This window comes from Solenopsis invicta, chromosome 16 (assembly GCF_016802725.1).
Source record: "Solenopsis invicta isolate M01_SB chromosome 16, UNIL_Sinv_3.0, whole genome shotgun sequence".
Taxonomy (NCBI): Eukaryota; Metazoa; Arthropoda; class Insecta; order Hymenoptera; family Formicidae; genus Solenopsis; species Solenopsis invicta.
This window is the reverse complement of record NC_052679.1, coordinates 16667936-16691752: the sequence shown is the minus strand read 5'-3', so window position 1 is coordinate 16691752 and position 23817 is coordinate 16667936. Positions and strand designations below refer to the sequence as shown.

At 29.0% G+C, this 23817-nt stretch overlaps 3 protein-coding genes across 6 annotated transcripts in view; 2 read left to right on the top strand and 1 right to left on the bottom strand.

Moving 5' to 3' along the window:
* Positions 1–23598, bottom strand: part of LOC105203030 — a 60241-nt gene extending 36643 nt beyond the window's left edge. Inside the window, exon 1 of the mRNA XM_026133714.2 lies at positions 23111–23598. The gene's annotated coding sequence lies outside the window, so the exon portion shown is untranslated. The remainder of the gene's footprint in view (positions 1–23110) is intronic.
* Positions 316–9250, top strand: LOC105203087 (cytochrome P450 4C1). Its single transcript, XM_026133711.2, has 12 exons — positions 316–518; positions 605–802; positions 1777–1957; positions 2107–2219; positions 3649–3739; positions 4236–4430; positions 5161–5227; positions 5412–5538; positions 5646–5727; positions 5807–5919; positions 6046–6283; positions 8120–9250. Exons 3-12 carry the CDS (start codon positions 1786–1788, stop codon positions 8458–8460), a joined length of 1539 nt encoding a protein of 512 aa, XP_025989496.1. The 5' UTR covers positions 316–518; positions 605–802; positions 1777–1785; the 3' UTR covers positions 8461–9250.
* LOC105203086 (cytochrome P450 4C1) lies at positions 9932–21784 on the top strand. Of its 4 annotated transcripts, none has more exons than XM_039459123.1 (11): positions 9932–10053; positions 11942–12122; positions 12263–12375; positions 15601–15691; positions 18412–18606; positions 19297–19363; positions 19549–19675; positions 19782–19863; positions 19943–20055; positions 20176–20413; positions 21198–21538. In XM_039459123.1, exons 2-11 carry the CDS (start codon positions 11951–11953, stop codon positions 21536–21538), a joined length of 1539 nt encoding a protein of 512 aa, XP_039315057.1. In that variant the 5' UTR covers positions 9932–10053; positions 11942–11950. The 4 variants fall into 4 exon arrangements, with proteins under 4 accessions (XP_039315057.1, XP_039315058.1, XP_039315059.1 ...); XM_039459124.1 differs by having other exon boundaries at positions 10021–10455; XM_039459125.1 differs by lacking the exon at positions 9932–10053 and having other exon boundaries at positions 21198–21784.
* Positions 23599–23817: the final 219 nt, after the last annotated feature.

Genomic DNA, 23817 nt, shown 5'->3' with positions numbered 1-23817 from the left:
AATTACTGCAAACAAAATTGTGCTTTTGACGAGAATAAAGCAAGAGACGAAAGATAAGAGTGTTTACGTAATACTGCCGGAACTGGTCCTACAGGAAATTCATAATTACTTGTATGATAAAGGTGGTTGAGATGACGATAATCGCAGAGATTATATACACATTTAATATTACACCCAATAACGTGATGTAATTATCAACCTTTGTATGTCTGAGACAAAAAAAGTCATTATGAATCACACCTACATAGTATCTTAAGCATGCGCATTATAGCATTTTCTAATGCAAACAGTTGTCTGCATCATATTCGCCAGTTATAAAAGCACGCTCGTTCGCAGCGTAGCATTTTACAAATGGGAGAGACACTGAATAATACAAATAAAATTAAGTGTTTCATTATCCAAGCGTTACGTTATTTATGATTGCGGGATTGAGGGAACCGAGAGAGAAATAAAGAAGAAATATGGAAAATATAAATACCGCGATTCTTGCAATTCCATTTCACAATTGAGTCAGAGAGGTGACAGTAAATTCTATAATCTTACCTTGAACTTTTATAATATTATCTTTTAATATAATTTTTAAGAGATATAATCTTTTCTTTAGAGGAATTATCGGTAACGCTTGTGTCTCTCATACTGCATTTAATATTATTAAACAAAGTAAACTTTAAATGCAATTAATAAAACATAAATTACAATAAGTAATCAAAGGTGCAATAATTTTAATCGAGTGTCGGAGGTGTTAATAAATTATCAGAGTATCATAGAAATATTTGATTGACTCTTTTGGCGCGTAACAGAGGTAAGTACCGAAATTTCATATTTTCTAAATATTATTAAAACGTTAATTGCCACATTAAACAAGACAATAATAATTAGTGTGCTTAAATCAACTTTAGACAATTTATAATTCGTATAAGAATAGAAAAGAGAATTCTAGATATGCAAACAGTAACTATTCTGGCGGCTCATTTGAGTGACAACTTTCGAGTACGCTGTTCCATGTATCTTTATTTTTAAATATAATCTAATAATTCTTACAGTAAACAAAGATCAAGATATAAAAAAAGGGTCAAAATTTTCTAACAAATATGTTTTAAAAACATTTACATAATATTAAAAAAAAAATTTATTCTTTTTACAAACATTAAAGTTTCTATTAAATCATTTGATTCGTAAATCTATCAATAAACATTATGTTGAAATAATCGATAAAAATTTTCTGTTATATGTATTGGCAACTGCTCAACTATTGATAAGCTTCTTCTATTGACATAGAATATACACTTAACATATTCGCCATCAATTTTATTGTAATCGAAAGTGGCTTCGAAAAATATTTTAACACGTTAAGTGCCACGCCGCTCCATAAAAACTAGGCACTAGACTTTTTGTTTACGCCGCGCCGGTTTCCACGGATCGGCGTTTGACTTTTAGTTTGTTAAATACTAGACATAACAAGCGAGAGCCAAATAGCTAACAACAATAAAGTAGAACCATTTTTTGAGTAAATAAATCTATTTGTAATAATAAATATTACACCATTATATAACTCGTTTGATATACAAAACTGTAAAAGTTCGCGATCTTCGCGATGGCACTGTGTTAAATTCATAGACTTAGGAAACGAAATCAGTATCAAAGATCAGTAACGGCGCAAACATTGACTCTGCAGTTTTCTTAATATTTATAATATTAATGTAGTCCCACTTCACCAAATAATAATATATTTATTTATTTATTTAATAACTTAAATTAATTTTTAACTGTTTACAGATTACAAGAATGGATTTCATTTCTTTGGCAATATTGACTCTTTGCATTATTGTAATTTTTGAAATTCTGTCGACAATATATAATCAGTATACTATTCGACAGAAATTTAAAGACGTGCCCCAGGTCGAGGGACATCCAATTTTTGGCACGACATTTAAGTTAATGAATCTGTCGGACTATGGTAAAGAACTGTATATATTATAAGATTTTATCATTATTCTTTTGTACATGTGTCATTCGTATATTCGTATGCGGCTTAAAATAAAAAGTTTTCTATTTAAATTTATATAATTAAAATAATATAAAAATTAATTTAAATATAATTGGCAGAGCGTATGAAATGGTTTACAAAGTTCATGTTGAAGAACTGCAAAGAAGGAGCATTTGTACAATGGGTTGGAGCTAAGCCTTTTATTAGTGTGTTTAAACCAGAACATTTAGAGGTAAAACAAATCAATTTGTTAACAAAAATATCGTTTTTCATTTTTTCTGCAATAATTAGAGAAAAGTCGTCAATACCGACACATCTCCTAAAGCAACATCTTCTTACTTTTCGTAAAGTAAATATTACACTTTATTAATACTGATGGAAACATGATCTGATTCGATAATTAAAGAATTATATAACAAAATTCATCATTTCTATGTATCACTACCATGGCTTGTTTATATATAAAAGCAGCTAAAACAAATTCTTCAAACGCGAAAATATTCTTACAATTACTTTTTCAAATTACGTAATTTAAACAATAGTGAGAATATTATTGGTGTTAGACCATTCAACACGTTTGTAATGTCTTAAAATTATTTTATTCATATTTGTCGTCTATATCTTATTTTTTATAATATGATTTTAAATATAAAATCGACAAACAAATCGTTTTACATTAAAATCTTCTTAATTCTTTTTATTCATTAACTTGTACAGATAATTCATATAAAAGAAAAAGAAAAAGGAAATTACTACTACGTCAGTCTACCTACATGTCGGTTTTGAAGCTCACTTTCAGACGCTTATTTTTGTTTTTCTTGCAAAAAACATAATTATCTCAAAACTTGAAATAATATTACAAGAAAACTATATTATGTAATATGAAACTCTTTCTAATTTTTATTCATTCTCAAAGTATTTATGTATATTATTTTTAATCTTTTTTTAAAAAATACAAAAAAAGGTGATATGTCTATATCGACGACTTTCCATTAATTATACGCAGTGATTTTCGTGATTTTCGCGATAAAATAATATTTTTTTAGATTAATAATGTAAAGCATTCTTAAGCATTCAAAGTGTACTTAAACGTTCAATTTATTCTTATATGAGATTTAAATTTAATAATAAAAATTAGAAGGAGAAGGAAAATTGCAGCTAGAAATTGATCTTCAATTTAAGACATTTTTATTGCTAACTATGTATGTAAAGCGTACTAATCAAATTTTATTATTGCGTAACTAATTATTTGGTATATTAAAAATATATTTGTTTTAATGCTAAAAAAAGGATAAAAAGTGGAAGGTTTACTGTTTAAGGTAAAAAAATTTCTTTTAAAACGCAATATTTTTAGAAAGTTTAACTGTCTACTACGGAAAACATAAATAAAAAGAAATTTATTTATTGTTATAGCGAAATAGTTTAAAAATTCAGTGAAACTATTTTTGATAATTAATATTAGTAATCACAACATAATAAATCTTTTTTATGATATTTAAAGATAAGTCAGTTCATAACTGACTTATCTTGAAATATCATAAAATATATTATGTCAGTAAAAAACACGTTACATAATAATTTTTTTATCGGAATATCTTATCGGAATGATTATCTTATTGAGTTTGTATGGATATTATTATATCTTTTTCAAATATTTACAGCATATTTTTCCTAGCACCGTAAATATCACAAAGGGATTGCCTTATAGAATGCTAGCACCATGGTTAGGAAACGGACTTCTAACATCTACAGGTAAACGCATATAAAAATCATATCCACTTGTCTATTATACGTATTTCTTATGCATTTAGAAATTTATTAAAAATACTAAATGTAGCTTATTTACTACGCTTTAATAAGTGTAATTATTTATGGGTATGTTTAGATAATCTGTAAAAAAAAAGTGTTTACTTATTTTCCATTCAATACAGAAATATGTATATTTGTATTATAACGTAACACAAAAGTAGAAATGAATTTGTTAGTTCTCGTGGTTTATCTTAACATTCTAGTAAGCGTATATTCATACTGATTATTCATATATGCGTGCTAGAAAATTGTGTTTTTTTTTTAAACTTTATTGTTCAATTTACGTGCTAATATCCATTACAGATAAACAAGAAAACAGAATATCTCTTCAAAAATAAAAGATAACAAAACCATGTATTTTTTTAACCAATTTTGTAACTCTTTTTATCTTTGTCATATATTTACAACCTAAATAAATTACATTTTAATGTTGTTTTAGGTAAACAATGGTTTCATGATAGAAAACTCATTGGGCCAACGTTCCATTTCAGCATATTAGACCAATTTGCTGTGGTCCAATCTGAAAAAGCAGAGATCCTAACAAAATGTCTGGAAAAAAAAATAGAGAAAGATTCAGGAAAAGCTTTTGACATTTTCCCATTCATTGTCAATGCTGCTCTTGATATTATCTGTGGTAATGTATCATGTTTTTCAATTTACGATATATATTATATAACTTTAGTATTGTTTATAAAAGAAAAAAACATTTATTAACACTGTATATTTTAAGTGTTGCAACTAATTTTACTAGTTGTTTTATGCAAAATAAGAAAGATGTAAACATTATAAACATTTTCATCTAAATTCACTAATTTACTAATAATTTATTAATTTTATCAAATTTGTAAATTATTTTAATATAATAACAAAGATTTTTATTATGTTATCAAATTATAAGCAATATCGAAAATAGACTATTGTGATTTAATAATAAATTCGTATTTTCACAAACAACTTTATTTAGCAAGATTTTTATTAATAGATCTTGTTATAATATTGTATTTACTATAGAAATTAGTATTTATTTTAATTTTGCACTGAGAAAAGAATTTATTAACAATTATCAAATATTGATATAAGATTGAAATAATGTTAATAAAGTATTAAGTTAATACAACGTAAAATAATTTTTTATTTTAAATATTTAATAAATATTACTAAATATAATAATATTACCAACCTTTCGTAATATTTACTAAATATTTAGAAAATTAAAACTATTATTGATTATATTAATCAAATATTAAATCAGCACTATTGTATTTAACATTTTGGCAACTAATATCAACTCCTCTTTTCAGCGTAGCATTATAAGCAATATAACAAACTGATTATTGTTACCAATAACAAATGTTATCTTGCAGAAACGGCAATGGGTGTGGATATACGCGCTCAAGAAGTCGAAACCGAATACACATCAACAGTACATCAGTTAGTTTTCAAAGTTTTTATACAATTATTGCTAATAAAACAACAATATTTTATCACTCAATTGTGTTAAAAGCTAATTTAAAATCTTAATTATCATTTATATACTTATATATTATATTGATTATATATTAATTACATACACAAATTAGTAGATTAAATACTAATCGTACTTTGATACTTTCAGAGCATCCAAGTTAGTAATGCAACGACTTCTTCGACCATGGTATTGGATTGACTGGTTATACTATTCAGTGTCTTCAGGAAAGCAGTTTAAATCAGCAGTACATATATTGCACGGATTTACGAAACAGGTAGATAAAAGAAAGAGGCTTAAAACAGTATCAGAGTCTCACTTAATTTCTTACATTACTTCGTTTAAATAATTTACTTAAGAATCTATAAACACGATAAATTTCAGGTGATACGTAAACGAAAAGCTGAACGGAAATCACAAAACGGCTTTATAAAAATTGAAAATGAGGACAATGAATTTAATATAGGTATCATTGCAATTATATAACATACATTTTACATATTTTGTTTCTTCTTTTCCATTTTTAATAAAATTTGTTGTGTTAGGTAAACGGAAAAGAAAAGCGTTCCTAGATCTATTGTTAGATCAGAATGAGAAAGACGACGCTCCCTTGACCGATGATGAATTGAGAGCTCAAGTTGACACGTTTATGTTTGAGGTGAGATGTCCAAAATTAAAATTAAAATTCTTCAATTCTTCTCAACATAAAATTTTCTCTTATTAATATTTAATGAAACAATGTATTTATACAAGTACGTGTAAAATAATATAAAAATAATGATAGGGACACGACACAACTGCAGTTGCGATAACCTGGACACTCTTTCTTTTGGGCAATAATCTCGAGCATCAGGAAAAAGTTCACGAAGAACTCGAGGAGATTTTTGGAAATTCGGAGACACCAGCCAGTGTAAAGGAAATCACGCAACTAAAGTATCTCGACAGAGTCATAAAAGAGACGCTCCGACTATTTCCTAGTGTACCTATAATCTTGAGGAAATTAACGGAAGATGTAAAATTAGGTAAGACATAACTTGATTTGAATTAAGAAAATATTATTTAAAAAACTGTGTAAACATATATTAAATTGTGAACTTTAATGTAAACATGTGAGAAATATTTTTGAAGATAATTTTTTAGGTTAACTATTTAAAGAATTATGTTCGTACATTATTTATCAAAAGCTAAATAAATGCAATTTCTTTAAAAATAAATAATTTATCAGATTAATAATTAAACTTAAGCTAAAGATTGATCATACTCTTCGATAACTTTAACCTTTTAATATTTGACAATTTTGACTATATGTTTATGATTGACGAATCGTTATATGCAGCTGATTATTTATATCGCATAAAGCCATTCGTCTCTCTTCCTTTTAATCTATAACTAAATTAAATTTTGCATAAAGCTGTTCCCAGAAAACATTTTGCGGGTAAACGTTCAGCAAATCACGCGCAAAAGGGATTCCTACAACGCAAGCAAAACCTTATCCAACTGCGTCGTCATAGCGCTAGCAAAACACTAGCACACTTTGTGCGCAATTTCAATAAGCGATATGCACGCAAAACGCTAGCACACTTTGCGCGCGATCTCAATAAGCGATATGCACGCAAAACGCTAGCACATTTTGCGCGCGATCTCAATAAGCTATACCCTGCCGAAAATGTGCTATTAAAACCAATTTAAAAAAAGTTAATTTGAATTGATCGGAATTTCCGCACCGAAAATATGGTATTAAGACCGATTGAAAAATAAGATCCAAACCCAGATAGATTTATTAAAACAGAATACATTAATGTAAACGTAATAAATGTTTAGTTTACAAAAAAAATATTTCTTGTATTCTTTTTGTTAAAAAAGATTTAAAAAAAGATTAAATTTGAATTAAACATTTAATTTATGTACAAGATTAAATAACAATACAAATTGTTATTTACTTGTAAAAATATAAAATTTTATGTGGAACAGCGTTTTCACACATACGCTATGTTTGAAAAGAATGAGAGCGAATGTTCGTCTCGAGGTTACAAAAAGCAGCTCCTCAAAGTGTCACTAAAGTATATGAGCTGACGAGTTAGCGGCGGTGGCGCCTAGATATAACGCCTGTGGCCGCACTCAACTCACGAGAAAATCTCCTGCGGCGTGGCCGCCTAGCGGTGGCGTTAGCACTCACTTGTTAAACCCATTTCAATCTGAAATTACAGAATTTCAACTTGCTGGTAAAAGTCACGCAAATCGCGTACACAGTTTACATGCATAAGACGCGCAAACTTTGCGCGCAAAAGATGTTATCTGGGTGCAAGCAACTTATGAGCAAATATAATTATCCAATACATCAGCAAATCACATGCAAAATGGTATCCATTTGCATGTGATATGCTGGTGTATTGGACAATAGATGAGCTAGCCACTTGTAAGCAATATACACGATGTAACACATTCTACGAACAAAACGCATGCAAATCTGTTACAAAGTTCGCATGCACATCGCGCGCAAAACTTGCCAGCAAAAAATGTTATCTGGGTTAATATAATAGATAATTTTTATATCTTTTTGATCGTTCAAAATAAATCCGACAACAAAATTGTTCTAACACGTCACATTTTTTAGCTATTTTAGTTTCAGTATATCCAAAAATTTTATTTTGGGCAGCTTTAAACCTAATTTTTTTTTAATGCATTGTAATAATTGAATAACCTGGTTCGTAGTTCATTTTTTGTTTCGCGCAAACAGTGTATTTTAATATTATAATCTATAAAGTTTAATTTCCAGATCATAAAAACATTTATTTTATATCGACAAAGATGATTAATTTTTATATAGGCAAATTTATAATTAATTTCTTCTATTTTAGATAAGTATACTTTTCCGAAAGATACTGAAGTCATGTTGTCACTTATATTGACACATCGGAACCCAGAGGTTTGGCCAGAACCCATGAAGTTCGATCCGGATCGTTTTCTTCCGGAAAATTCGAAGGGTAGGAATCCGTATGCCTACGTTCCGTTCAGCGCTGGACCGAGAAATTGTATAGGCCAAAGATTCGCTCAACTCGAAGAGAAAATCGTGTTGACTGCCATCCTCAGAAAATGGAGGGTAAAAAGCGTAAAAACGCTCGACAATATAAAATACGGTGGCTCTCTGATTTTGCGACCAAGCGAAGAAGTGCTCATACATTTTACACCGAAGAAATGAACAGTTTGCTAGCAAATATACGTACGCTTCATATAATGCAATATTTATCATTTTTTCTCATTAATCTTTTCATATATTGTATACTTTGTATACTTTCATATATTGTATTCTATATTGTATACTCGCATAACGCATATATTTTTGCATACATATGCATTTCATCTTGTTTTAATGTCATTATTATTTTACTTTATTATTTACATTGCTTTTATGTGACAGTTTTGCTCGAAAGAGTATATGTTTGTCTGTGTGCTATTTATATACGATTTTAGTTGTGCGTATATATAAGCACCCGAGTATGTATAATGTGCGTGTGAAGCTCATTTGTATGCTCTTGTTTTTATGTATTTAATTTTGTCAATCTTATTGCACTTAATTTTTGTTACTAGCAGAGGCATAAGTATACACGGAAAAAACAATTGTATTATAATATCTAAAAGTTTAACTAGATACAGATCAGAAAATAATTTTATGTTTGACTATCAAAATAATTATATAAAATGTTCAAGCAGGATGATACTGAAAAAAATGTTGACAGTCTAATAACTATCTTAAACGCCCAGTATACATTTTTAAATGATCCAACGTAATTATTTTTCGTGTAGCAGCAACTTGCTAGTGTCTCAATTGTATGTATTTTCACACACTTTCTAATTCTACTGTTACAATTGTTTGTTTTCTAATATGTTATTCTTGTATATTACAACAAAGATTGTTATTATGTATTGTAATATATCTATTAAAAAAAAATCACAAAAATCAAATAAACATATCGATATTTATCAGTGTATTATGATTTTATGTGTCATTATTATTATTATTATTATTATTATTATTATTATTATTATTGTTTAAGGTTTATTTCTCTCGCGGTGCAATATTATTTATATAAAACCAGAGGCGGGAAATGATATGTAAATTATTTACTACGTAGAGCTTTCTTAGTTTTCTCTTAAAAATAATAATCCTGAAACCTATAAGTAACATATTACCTCACAATTTATTTATCACAATTTATAGTTTATATGTAGTGTCAGAATATTAAAATGGTCAATAAAGAGCAATCATAGTTAAATTGAGATATATAATTATGGCTAAATATTTACATTCCACCATCTACGTTTCGGGCTCACCTGACTCTTTTCAACGTGTAATAGTTTACAACATATGCAATTAAAATTCGTGAAGAAATTAACACAATCAAACGACAAAGGTCAGCTTAAAAAACATTTAACAATAAATATAAAAGTAATACGCAATTTAACGCGTATCTATTTTACCGTTACTTTTATTTTGCTATTACTTTTACTTTTTTTATTTTTTTTATTATTACTTTGACTTTTATTGTATCTATTGTACTTTTTTTTATCTATTTTACTGTTACTTCATGATTACATCTAATGACGTGATGCAGATATACCTTGACATGTTTAAGATAAAAAGAGTTGTCATCACATCTAGTATCCGACGCATGCGTATTATAGTATTTCCTAATACAACAAACAGTTACTCGTATCTTCGTTTGCTAATAAAAGCATGCACTCGTTCAGCAACGCATCATTTCCAATGTGACAGTGAATAACTCAAACAAAAGTAAGTGTTCGATACCAGTTACCTAAACGTTGCGTTATTTATGATTGTGAGATTAAGTGAAGAAGACATATAGAAAATATAAATATCGTGATTCTTGCAATTCTACTCTGTAATTAAGTCCAAGAGAGGCGGTAGTAAATTCTATAATCTTCCTTTAAATTTTTATAATATTTTCTTTTAATATAACATTTTAAAAATATTTTTTCTTTACAAGAATTATCGGTAATATTTTTGTGTCTCCCATATTGTAATTAATCTTATTAAACAAAGTAAACTTTCAATACAAGTAATAAATCATAATAAGAATCAAAGGTGCAATTTAATCGTGTGTCGAAAATGCTAATAAAATATCAGAGTATCATAGAGAAATATTTGATTGACTCCTTTGACGCGTAACAGAGAGTAAGTATTGCAATTTCATACTTTTTAAATATTATTAAAACGTTAATTGCCAAATTAAACAAGACAATGATAATCAGTGGGCTTGCAAATCATCTTTAAACAATTTATAATTCGTGTCAGAATAGAAAAGAGAATTCAATTATTGTAGATACGCGAACATTAACAATTCTGGCGACTCATTTGAGTGGTAATTTTCGAGTACTTTGTTCCATCGTCCACGCATACATCTCCATTTTTATATCTAATCTAATAATTCTTGAGATCCAAAGGTTAAAATATAAAAAAGGGGAAATTTACTGATATTGCATTTGTGAAGATTTTACTAAACAAGCATGAAAGCTGATAAGTTACATGTGGAACTAAAATTGACATCTTTTTTCACTTATTGCATCATACATATTTTGCAATGCATATGACAACACTAATCACTAAAAAATATATTTTAAAATATTTTTTTTTAGTTTGAGAAACATTCGAGTACAATTTTAAAAGCGTTAAAATAATATGGATTAAGTTTTCTTTTCATTTATGTTTATTTTAAAATTTATAAAAACATTATTTAACATTTGAAAAATGTTTACTTTGTAAAAAATACTTTTTAATATACAATGTTTTTAACATTTTTAAAAATAATTATATGGTTAAAATTAATTTTATTGATTTTTATCACATTCCAGAATATACACGACAATATTATACAATATAATTAGTCTTTAACATGTTAGAAACAGTTTTTGCAATAATTTTTTTACAATATTTTAAGAAAAAAATGACCTTATTGATATATTGCCACATTAAATGCTTATTAGCATCATTTATTATTAAACTGACTTTCAATTTAATAACATAATATTATTATATTTTTTTTTGGTCAACTTAGAACTGTGTTTGAAAACTGTTTTAAGAAACTTTATTCAGCGCACAGTTTTGTAAATTTAAAAAAGTGTATAAAATCACATAATAAATATATATATATATATATATATATATATATATATATATATATATATATATATATATATATATATATATATATCAAAACTAAGCTATAGCTGTGACCGATTAGGTATTGTTTGCATTATATTTTCACATATTAGTCGAAATCTCTATTGTGTAATATGATTTAAAAACAGTTATTTAACATTTAAAAAAATATTTTACGTTTCTATTAAATCATTTGATTCATAAATTTATCAATAAACATGTTGAGATAATCGATAAAAATTTTTCATTATATTTATTGACAGCTGTTTAACTATTCACAAGTTTTTTTATTGACATAGAATATATATTAACATATTCGCCATCAATTTTATTGTAATCAAAACTATTTTCGAGAAATATTTTAAATCAGTATTAGAGATCAATAACGGTGCAAACAATGACTGCGCAGTTTTTTTGGTATGATATTAATGTAACCCTACTTCATCAAATAATTATTTATTTATTTATTTGATAACTTAAATTATTTTTCAACTGTTCACAGATTACAAGAATGGATTTCATTTCCTTGGCAATATTGACTCTTTGCATTATTGTGATTACTGCAATTCTGTCAATAGTATATATTCAATATAATATTAAACAAAAACTTAAAAACATGCCCCAGATCAGCGGATATTCTCTTTTTGGCAACATATTTGAGATGATAAAGAAATCGGAACATGGTAAAGAACTGTATACATAAGATTATATCATTGTTCTTTTGTACATGCGTCATTCGTATATTCGTATAAAATAAAAATTTTGCTATTTAAATTTATATAATAATTAAAATGATATAAAAATTAATAAATATATTTGCCAGAGCGTATGCAATGGTTTTTGACGTCCATGATGAAGAACCGCAAAGAAGGATTATTCGTACAATGGATTGGACCTACGCCTTTCATTTATTTGTTTAAACCAGAATATTTAGAGGTAAAACATTAAAATCAATTTGCTAACAAAAAAATAGCATTCTTTATTTTTTTCTGCAATAATTAGAGAAAAGTCATTAATACCGATATCTCTTAAAGCATCATTTCCTTGCTTTTCGTAAAGTAAATATTATACCTTATTACTAATAAAAATTAACATGATTTGATTAGATAATTAGAGAATTATATTAAAAAATTCATAATTTTTATGTTCTCCGTGGCTTATTTCTGTGTAAAAGCAGCTAAAACAAATCCTTCAAATGCGAAAATAATATTCTTACAATGACTTGCAAAAGTTTTCAAGTAATGTTCATTCCTCGTTAAAAAAAATATTTACGAATAAATGCAAATCCTTCAAATGTGAAAATAATATTCTTACAATGACTTGCAAAAGTTTTCAAGTAATGTTCACTCCTCGTTAAAAAAATATTTACGAATAAATGCATCAATGTGATTTCAATGATAAATGTTCATCTATTAAATCGTCACTTGCGTTCATGAATTATGTATTAATATTGTTATGTTCATACGCGTGTGTGAGTGTGATGCCGATTTTTCCGGTCGTAATAATATATACAAGGTGATTCTTAATGGTTGTACCCACTTTTTACCATAGGAGCATGATTTACGGACGAATATGTGTTTCTAACATATTATTATATTAGAAATTTCAAATGCTCCTGTGATAAAAAATGGATACAACCATTAAGAATCACCCTGTATGTATATATAAAAGTACAATTTTGTACGTATACTTCACATTTAAAAAAAAGTGCGATTGTTAAGTGGAATAGGCTTCCCAGGAAAACTATTTTAAAAAAGACGCATCTGCAATAATACCTCACAGGTAATGCGGGAAATTAACATGATAAAAATAACAATATTAATTATATATTCCTTTTTGTTACATAATAAAATTATGCATCAATATAATACCAATTACATAAATATACATTTATATCTTTAATATATATATATATGTAGGATAATTTTCGATAGTATCGAGGGCTAACGATCGAACACTCACGCTATTTAACTGGCCGAGAAAATAAGAGCTATTTATTAAGAGACAGTTTCACGGCTAACGACTCGCCAGAACGAGACTCTAACCGCACGTACACATTGCGAGAAACACCTGCACGGATCACGGTTGATCTTGATCTATCTCGCGCTCGCAAGCTCGCCGTTATTGCCACGCGGACCTCTCGCTACCAGCGCTGCGGTGACTAGAAATTACAGTCTTTACAGAACGCGACAGGGCCGTGCTAATTACAGGCCCTACATATATATATATATATATATATATATATATATATATATATATAATATATATATATATATATATATATATAAGAAGAGAAGAAAATTTAGAGGACTCATGAGATTTAACAAATTAAGAAAAAGGGATAATGCGAGTCAAGCGCTGTTGTTAGAGCGTATAAAAAATTCCGTGTTTATTAGATAGCTTTCATGCCTATACTCGTATCCTTGAAAGATTTTAATTCTCGACCTATTATTTGTAAACGTTTCCATCTTCGTTCGATTCCACCACCTGTACCGCTTATCAGCTAACGCCTGAGAACATTACAGCTTTGATGATCGTGATATTGACAAATAATACTAGCTGTTACAACGCTCTAATTTGAGAAAAATCTGAAATAATGGTGTTATCGTTAATTTAATTATATTTGTGACAACGTTTTTTTAATCCATGTCTCGCGTGCTTTTGTGAACCCTTACCTCGCTTTATATGGTGAATGAAAAAAAAACGCTGCTAAATGCTAATTCTTTGTATTGAAGGCATATTAACGTTTGTTCGTTACATCTTAGAAAACCAAGATATTTTCACGAATTACCATCCAAACGGAAGTAAGTGACGGATAGAAACAGCACATATGAACACACTATATAAGGGGGCCTTGATTATTCTAAATTTAACAGCATTTGACTCGCATTAGACCTTTTTCTTGATTTGTGACATATATATAATTCATGGATAATATTTTTTATAGTTAAATGTATTATGAATAATATTAGGTCAATAGCATCTTATAATGTAGTCGCGCGCTATGACAAAACAGCAATGAAGTGAGGAATAGGCACCTACACATTTCAAGCTCAAAGTACAAATTCTGAACAGCTCTAACTTAAAATCCTTTGTGTCATCCAGGATTATTTCCTTAATTACTAATTTATGTCAAAGTTAAGATCATCAGAAGCTGCTCTTCTTTTGCACCTACTTATTAAAATCTGATGTTTAATTACTGCATCAACTTAATTTAAGATTGTAAAGACTATATCACGAGCGTCAGGGCATAAATCAAGTGTCATTAGGCATTATCTACGTGACCGCGAGATAATCTCGTGTTTGCAAAATGTTTTATCTAATGCGCAGTTCAATGATGCTGCCCGACCTCAAAACCTAATTTTATGGATCAAAAATAAGTAGTTCTATTTTCTCACTTAGAATTACTAGACAACTGTAAATATGACGGAGAAGTAACTAATTATATTTGTCGCATTTTTTTTAATCTCCAATTTTACCGTGTTGTTTTACTTTGTCGTTTTCTAATTATGTGTTTAGAAAAACAGGTTATATCTATTATAAAATAAAAAAACAAAAGAACAAAATAAATAAAAGAAAAAGATTAAAATTAATAAAAAAACTAATTAAAAAAACATTCTGTATACTATGACTGTGTTCCAAAATTCACTGCAAGTACTGAAAATTTACTGTAATTTACGTTACGTATATTGTAGCTTTTCAGTACTGGCAGTGAATTTCAGAATGCAGCTATTATCGTATATAGTTTTATATATGTTTTTTATCGATTATTATATTGGTACAAAAAAAAAGAAATGCTGGCAGTTTTGTGGGAATTTGAAGAAATTAAAAAATTTTTTCTAAAACAATATTTTTATCAAGTTTAACAATACGGAAAATCATTGCTTAGATACATAATAAAATCATTGCTTAGAAATTGAATAAAAAATTTGTTGTTGTTATAGCGAAATAGTTAAAAAATTTTTTGTAAATAGATTTTTGATAAATATTAATATTAGTATTCACAACATAATAAATCCTTTTTGTGTTCATAACTGATAATTTTTGCAATAGCATAAAATACATTAAGTCAGTAAAAAATATGTTATATTTTTTCTTAACGAAATGATTATCTTATTAAGTTTGTGTGGTTATTAATATAACTCTTTTAAACTTTTACAGAAAGTTTTTCCCAGCACCGTAAATATTACAAAAGGGATGCCATATAATATGCTAACACCATGGTTAGAGAACGGACTTCTAACATCTACAGGTAAACGCGTAATAAAATAATATCCACTTGTCTATTGTCCATATGTCTCACAATTTAAAATTTTATTACAAATACTAAATGTAGCTTATTTACTATGCTTTAATAACTGTAATCACTTGTAAAAATGTTTAAATAAACGGTAAAAAAAAATATTTACTTATTTTACGTCTAAGACAGATATATGAGTATTCATCTTATAACATAACACAGGACGTGATTAATATTAGTCCTCGTGGTTTGTCTAAATATTTTAGTGAGCGTATATTTATACTGATTATTCATGTCGTTTGAGTGATGGAAAATTGTTTTTCTTGAAACTCTGTTCAATTTTTCTTGCTAATCCATTAACAATATACAACCAAATAGAATATAGCATAAAAAATAAAAAAACAAAACCATGTATTCTTTTAATCAACTTTGTAGTGTATGTGAAGCTGGCATATCATTTGGTGGAAACTCACTAAACATTGACAGTTCTGGATTTATATTTAATAGTTCTACAGTTCCTGATAGATAAAACAAATAGTTCTGGCCGCTTAAAGCGACAAAAACGCATAAAACAAAATGAGACCCCAGGTTCACGCAGCGTCTCAGTTTGTCTTGCGTCATATTACAGACACAATTCTTGTAGGATTTTAAAAGATCTACAGTTCTAGATGAGTTATAGAAAGAGTTCTAGCGTTTGACATAATTTATTTAAAAAAAAATTATTATAAAATATTTTATTTTATAATATTACGTAAAAGAGTTCCGTGTACAAAAAAATATATTTTCTCCAGTTCTGAGCGTATCTAAACGCCTTCCAAAGAGTTTCGGTCGATTCAATTATTTATTAAGTAAAAAAAAATTGTTATCTTCCACGAAAATCGTATATTCGTGCATATGGGTGAGACGCTGGTGTATATTCGAGAGTTCTGTATAACAAAAAATATTTTTCTAATAGTTCTTAACGTATTAAAGCGATTTCTGAAATGTTCCGGGCAATTCCATTATTAATTAGTTAATAATAAACTATTAACTTCCGCAAAACACGTATTTAATTATATATGGATGAGACGCTGGTCTATATTCGACAATTCTGCGTACGAAAAAATACTTTTCCTGTAGTTTTGAAAGTAATTAAGAGCCTTCCAAAAAGTTCCAATTGATTCAATTATTTATTAATTACAAAAAAAATAATTATTTTCCGTGATAGTCGTATATTCGTATATTTTAAAAATTCTAAAAATATAACAAAAAAATTAAAAAAAAAACAAAAACCACAAAAAAAGCAAAAAAAGGAACCATAATCTTGTCACGTCCACGTCATTGGTTTCGGGTTACGCTGAGAATGAGAAAAGCCGGTGTTCATATAACAATACATTTGCCAGTATACATATAAAAATAAATGCAACTATATCAAAAAATAAAAATTATTTAAAAAATAATTAATAATGACGCCGATCTCAATTAGAAATTGTTAAAAAAGTTCAGACCTACAGAAAAAATATTCTTTTATGCACAGAACTCTAAACAACCAATCAACGTCTCACCCATATACGCAAATATACGTCTTTCGAGGAAAATAATAATTTTTTTCTAATTAATAAATAATTGAATAAATCGCAACTCTTCGGAAGGTGCTTTAATATGTTAAGAACTATAGGAAAAATATTTTTTCGTACACAGGACTCTTTGAAAAAAACCAACATCTCACTTACATATGCGGAAAATTGATTTTTTCAGAAGTTATTAATTTTTTGCTGATTAACTAATATAGGAATCGACCGCAACTCTTCGGAAGACGCTTTAATATGTTGAGAACTGTAGAAAAAACATTTTTTCGTACTTAGAACTCTTCGAAAAAGATCAGCATCTCACCTATATATGCGAAAATCGACTTTTTCGGAAGTTATTAATTTTTTGTTGATTAACAAAAATCGGAATCGACCGCAACTCTTCGGAAGACGCTTTAATATGTTGAGAATTATAGGAAAAATATTTTTTCGTACTTAGAACTCTTCGAAAAAGATCAGCATCTCACCTATATATGCGAAAAATCGACTTTTTCGGAAGTTATTAATTTTTTGCTGATTAACTAATATCGGAATCGACCGGAAATCTTTGGAAGTTGTTTTAATACGTTAAAATCTATTAGAAAATTATTTTTTGGTACACGGATCTCTCGAATATACACCATCGCCTGGCCCATATGCGCGAATATACGACTTTCGCGGAAAATAACAATTTTTTTCTAATTAAGAAATAATTGAATCGACCGGAACTCTTTGGAAAGCGTTTAGATACGTTCAGAACTGGAGTAAAAATATTTTTTTGTACACGGAACTCTATTATGTAATATTATAAAATAAATATTTTATCGTAATTTTTTTAAAATTAAATAAACTATGTTAAACGTTAGAACTTTTTCTAAAACTCATCTAGAACTATAGATCTTTTAAAATCCTACAAGAATTGGGTTTGAAAATTGACGCAGGACAACTGAGCTGCGTGAACCTGGCGTCTCACTTTGTCCTATGCATTTTTTTCGCTTTAGAGGCCAGAACTATTTGTTTTATCTATCAGGAACTGTAGAACTATTGAAAATAAACGCAGTACTATCAATGTTTAGTGAGTTTCTACCACATGATATGTCAGCTTCACACACACAACTTTGTAGCTTTCTTTGTCTTTGTCATATACTTACAATCTAAATATATCACAGTTTAATGTTGTTTTAGGTCCACAATGGTTTCATGATAGAAAACTCATCGGGCCAACGTTTCATTTCAGTATATTAGACCAATTTGCTGTAGTCATATCTGAAAAAGCAGAGATCCTAACAAAATGTCTGGAAAAAAAAATAGAGAAAGATTCAGGGAAAGCCTTTGACATTTTCCCATTTATTGTCAATGCTGCTCTTGATATTATTTGCGGTAATATATCATATCTTGTAATTTATGATATATATTATATAATTGCAGCATTTTTTATGAGAAAGAAAACATTTATTTTAGAAAACAATATATTTTAAGTATTGCTACTTTTACTAATTTTACTAGTTATTTTATGCAAAATGAGAAAAATATAAACATTGTAAATATTTTCATCTAAATTCACTAATTCACTAATAATTTATTAATTTTGTTAAATTTAGAAATTATTTTAATATAATAATAAAGACTCTTATTATGTTCTCAAATCACAATAGCATATCGAGAATAGACTATTGTATTTTAATAATAACTTCGTATTTTCACGGACAAATTTATTTAGCAAGTTTTTTATTAATAGATCTTGTTATAATATTATATTTACTATAGAATTTAGTATTTATTTTAATTTTGCGCTAAAAAAGAGTTTATTAATAATTATCAAATATTGATATAAGGTTGAAATAATATTAATTAAATTGGTACAATCTTTGGTAGAAATTTGGATAAGGAGCTAATATTATCAATTTTTTAGTATTATTTACTAAATATTTAAAAAATTAAAATTATTTTTGATTATCCTACTCGAATATTATTAAATTAGCACTATTTCGTTTAACATTTTGGCAACTAATATCAACAATATAACAAACTAATTAGTAACTGTTATCAATATCAAATATTATCTTGCAGAAACGGCAATGGGTGTAGATGTACGCGCTCAAGAAGTCGAAACCAAATATACGTCAACAGTACATCAGTCAGTTTTTTTAAGTTTTTATACAATTATTGCTAATGAAACAACAATATTTTATTACTCAATTGTGTTAAGAGCTAATTAAAAATCTTAATTATCATTTATATACTTATATATTATATTGATTATATATTAATTACATACACAAATTAGTAGATTAAATACTAATCGTACTTTGATACTTTCAGAGCATCCAAGTTAGTAATGCGTCGACTATTTCGACCATGGTATTGGGTTGACTGGTCGTACAATTTAGTGCCTTCAGGAAAGCAGTTTAAATCAGTACTACATGTATTGCATAGATTTACGAAACAGGTAGAAAAAAGATAAGACTTAAAACAGTATCAGAGTTTCACTTAATTTCTCACACTACTTCGTTTAAATAATTTATTTAAGAATTTACAAACACGATAAATTCCAGGTGATAAGTACACGAAAGGCTGAACGGCAATCACAAAACGACTTTACAGAACTTGAAAATGAGGACAATGAATTTAATATAGGTATCATTGCAATTATGTAACATATATTTTACACATTTTGTTTCTTTTTTTCCTTATTTAATAAAATTTGTTGTGTTAGGTAAACGGAAGAGAAAAGCGTTCCTAGATCTATTATTAGATCAGAATGCGAAAGACGATGCTCCTTTGACCGATGATGAGTTAAGAGCTCAAGTAGACACGTTTATGTTTGAGGTGAGATGTCAAAAATTAAAATTAAAATTATTCTTCTCAACTTAAAATTTTCTCTATTAATATTTAATGGAATAATGTATTTATATACGTAAGTGTAAAATAATATAAAAATGATAATAGGGGCACGATACAACTGCAGTTGCGATAACTTGGGCACTCTTTCTTTTGGGTAATAATCTCGAACATCAGGAAAAAGTTCACGATGAGCTCGAAGAGATTTTCGGAAGTTCGGAGACACCAGCCAGTGTAAAAGAAATTACGCAATTAAAGTATCTCGACAGAATCATAAAAGAAACGCTCCGAATATTTCCGAGTGTACCTTTGATCACGAGGATATTTACAGAAGATGTAAAATTAGGTAAGACATAACTTGATTTGATTTAAAAAAATAATCGTAAAGAAACTTTATAAATTGTATTAAATTGTAAACTTTAGTGTAATAACGTGAGAAATATTTTTGAAAGTATTTTTAATGTTTAGTATTTAAGAAATTTATATTCTTTTTATTTATAATTAACTAAATAAATGCATTTTTGTTATAAAGATAGATAATTTACTAGATGATTAATAATTAAACTTATGCTAAAAATTGATAATACTGTTCGATAAATTTAAACTTTTTATATTTGACAATGTTGAATATATATTTATAATCAATGAGTTGTTATGCGCAGGTAATTATTTAGATTTCACAAGCCTATTTCATCTTTTTTTAAATCTATAACTAAAATAAATTTTTTATAAAGCTGTGACTACAATAGATGATTTTTATATGTTTTTGATCGTTAAAAAGAAATTCATAAACGAAAGTATTGTATCACGTCACATTTTTTGTATAGCTATTTTAGTTTCAATGTACCCGAAAATTTAATTTTTGTTAACTTTAAGTCTGATTAAAAAAAAAAATGTGTCGTAATACTGCAATTTCGTTTGCATGTTCGTCGTTTTAAGTGATAAAAAATCTACAATAATTGAATAATCTGGTTCGAGGTTCTTTTTTGTCTTGCACAAACAATGTAACTTAATATTATATAATCTCATATAAAAGTTTTAATTTCCACATAATAGAAACATTTATATCGATTGATAGTCAATTTTTTATATAGGCAAATTCATAATTAATTCCTTTTATAATATTTTAGATAAATATATTATTCCGAAAGATATCACTATCGTATTGCCAATTATTTCGACACATCGGAACCCAGAGGTTTGGCCAGAACCCATGAAGTTCGATCCGGATCGTTTTCTTCCGGAAAATTCGAAGGGTAGGAATCCGTATGCCTACGTTCCGTTCAGTGCTGGACCGAGAAACTGTATAGGCCAAAGATTTGCTCTACTCGAAGAGAAAATCGTGTTAACTGCCATCCTCAGAAAGTGGAGGGTAAAAAGCGTAAAAACGCTCGACGATATAAAATACGGTGGCTCTCTGATTTTGCGACCAAACGAAGAAGTGCTCATACATTTTACACCGAAGAAATGAACAGTTTGCTAGCAAATATACGTACGCTTCATATAATGCAATATTTATCATTTTTTCTCATTAATCTTTTTATGTTTATATTGTATACTTACATATAACATATTTTGCACTCGAGCGTGCTGCGAGTGATGCGTGCACATTTGTATACTTTTGTATTATTTTTATGTATTTAATTTTGCCGATCCTGCTGCACTTATATATTTGTTACTAATTACTTTAATAAAATATAATTAAAATGAAAATTAATTTAATAAAATGTTAACTTGCATCTCTAAAATTTTCCCATCCCAAAAAAGTGAAAAATTTGTTGCTAAAAATACAAACAAAATAATTACATTACAAAACAATTACAAATGAATACCTTAATACATTTTAAATATTTTACTGTTGCCAGATTGCACAAAGGCATCCAAAATTAATATTACACGTGCAATAATACTCCAATTTACTACTTAATTATTCACATTATATCAAATGTTTGATGAAAATCAAAATTATAAATAAAGAATAAAAATTGCAGAATATTTGAAAAATTACGAAAATTGTAAGAATTTATTAAACGTACTAATTTAGCAAATTTTGTATTATCGTACACAATTACCGTATACGATTTTAAGTAATTTGTTCAGTTTCAGTATCACTTTATAGTTTACTATGATTGTTTTTTAACATTATATTTTTTAATGGTAATAATTCTTCTGTGTTTCTACCTGTCTATGGTTATCAGCAGAGAACCTGAAGTAGATATAATTTGATGTATCGAATGTCCTTTTCAAAGATATTTTATATCGCTGAATTATAAACTATTTCGATAAAGAATGTATTAATCTATTTTCCTAATAATGTAGAGATGATACTTAATTTTTTTCATAATTTTCCTATTAAATAAAAATTTATTTCTCCCGTTTTAAGAGAAATAAAAATGTTTAAATATCGATTAGTTTGACATCTGAATCTGAAGATTGTTGCCTCAGAGCAACGATTGAGAAAAGATTATAAAATTTAATAAAATTTAATTTCCAATCATCAATAATCACACGTAAATAGATATAACGAATGATAGAAGAGTTTGTAATACTACGCGAAGCAAGCAAGTCTTACTAACAGCGTGAAGATCGTCGACCGCGTCACCCGACACTACGTGTACGGCGCACGCTGGCGCCCGGTATTAATCGACGGGTTGTTGACCGCGCGCGCTAGGTCATTTAAATAGCTAACCTGCGTCACGCTGGCTCGGCAGCTCGGACAGTCACCTTCCTACCATTCCTACTTCCTACTCCTAGTGTATGTACAGGCGCCGCACCGTCTAGGTCGCTCTAGCATCTCCCTCTCTTTACGTAGAAAAGATATCGCATCGTCTGAGCCGGTCGGGTAACTTTACTGTCGCTCGGTAACGATCGTAGACCCATCGTCGCCGCTAGTGGTCGCTAGTAGTTAGTACAACAAACTTCGTTTGTGCTCTAACAGCTTTCGCGTGACTGACTCGTCTTCTAGACGAACTTACACGAATGCAATGGGGATGAGGCGCAAATACCGAATTGTAGATGCAAATACAAGTATAAATTGACTCACCATTCGCCGTTGGTGACTCCGTCTAGTTCCGTCTCGGCCGCAAGCTCTCGAACATTCCTCTGATCCAAGATCCTCATCCTCATGACAATCCTCTTCTTGATTCACACTTGGTACAAACGCGCGATACTTCGCTTTCAACATTCCCGCGTACTCACGCCCGTCGAAAACTCGAGATACGGGATACGGAGCAACGGAGAAAACGCGATGGAATGCGCGACGCGACATCCCGACATCTTCAGACTGCAACCGTTACAGTCTGAAGATCACGGAGGATCCATGATCCTCCTCGCGATGATTCTCGACGAGTCCGAAACTCGGGATACGAGGCAACGGAAAAGATGCGAAGAAGCACGATTAAACGCGACACGACTTTGCACCACGCATCGTATATCCGACACGACGGATGTTGGATACGAACGCCCGACACTCCATGGTACGTACACTTTCGAAACACTCGCTCGTGTCAAAAACTCGTACGGGACGACGAAGATGCGAGTTGAAACGCGCCGCGACGCGTAGCGACATCGCGTCGTCCTACCTGACCTATCGGACTGACCGACCGTTACCGTACTGCGTGTTACTGCGCGGCACTGCGTAGTTAGCTAGCAGCGGCGGCCGGCGGCGGCGCGAGCCGCGCCTGCGCCGCAGCGCCGCCGCTGCTACGCAGTGCCACGCGGTAACACGCAGTACGGTAACGGTCGGTCAGG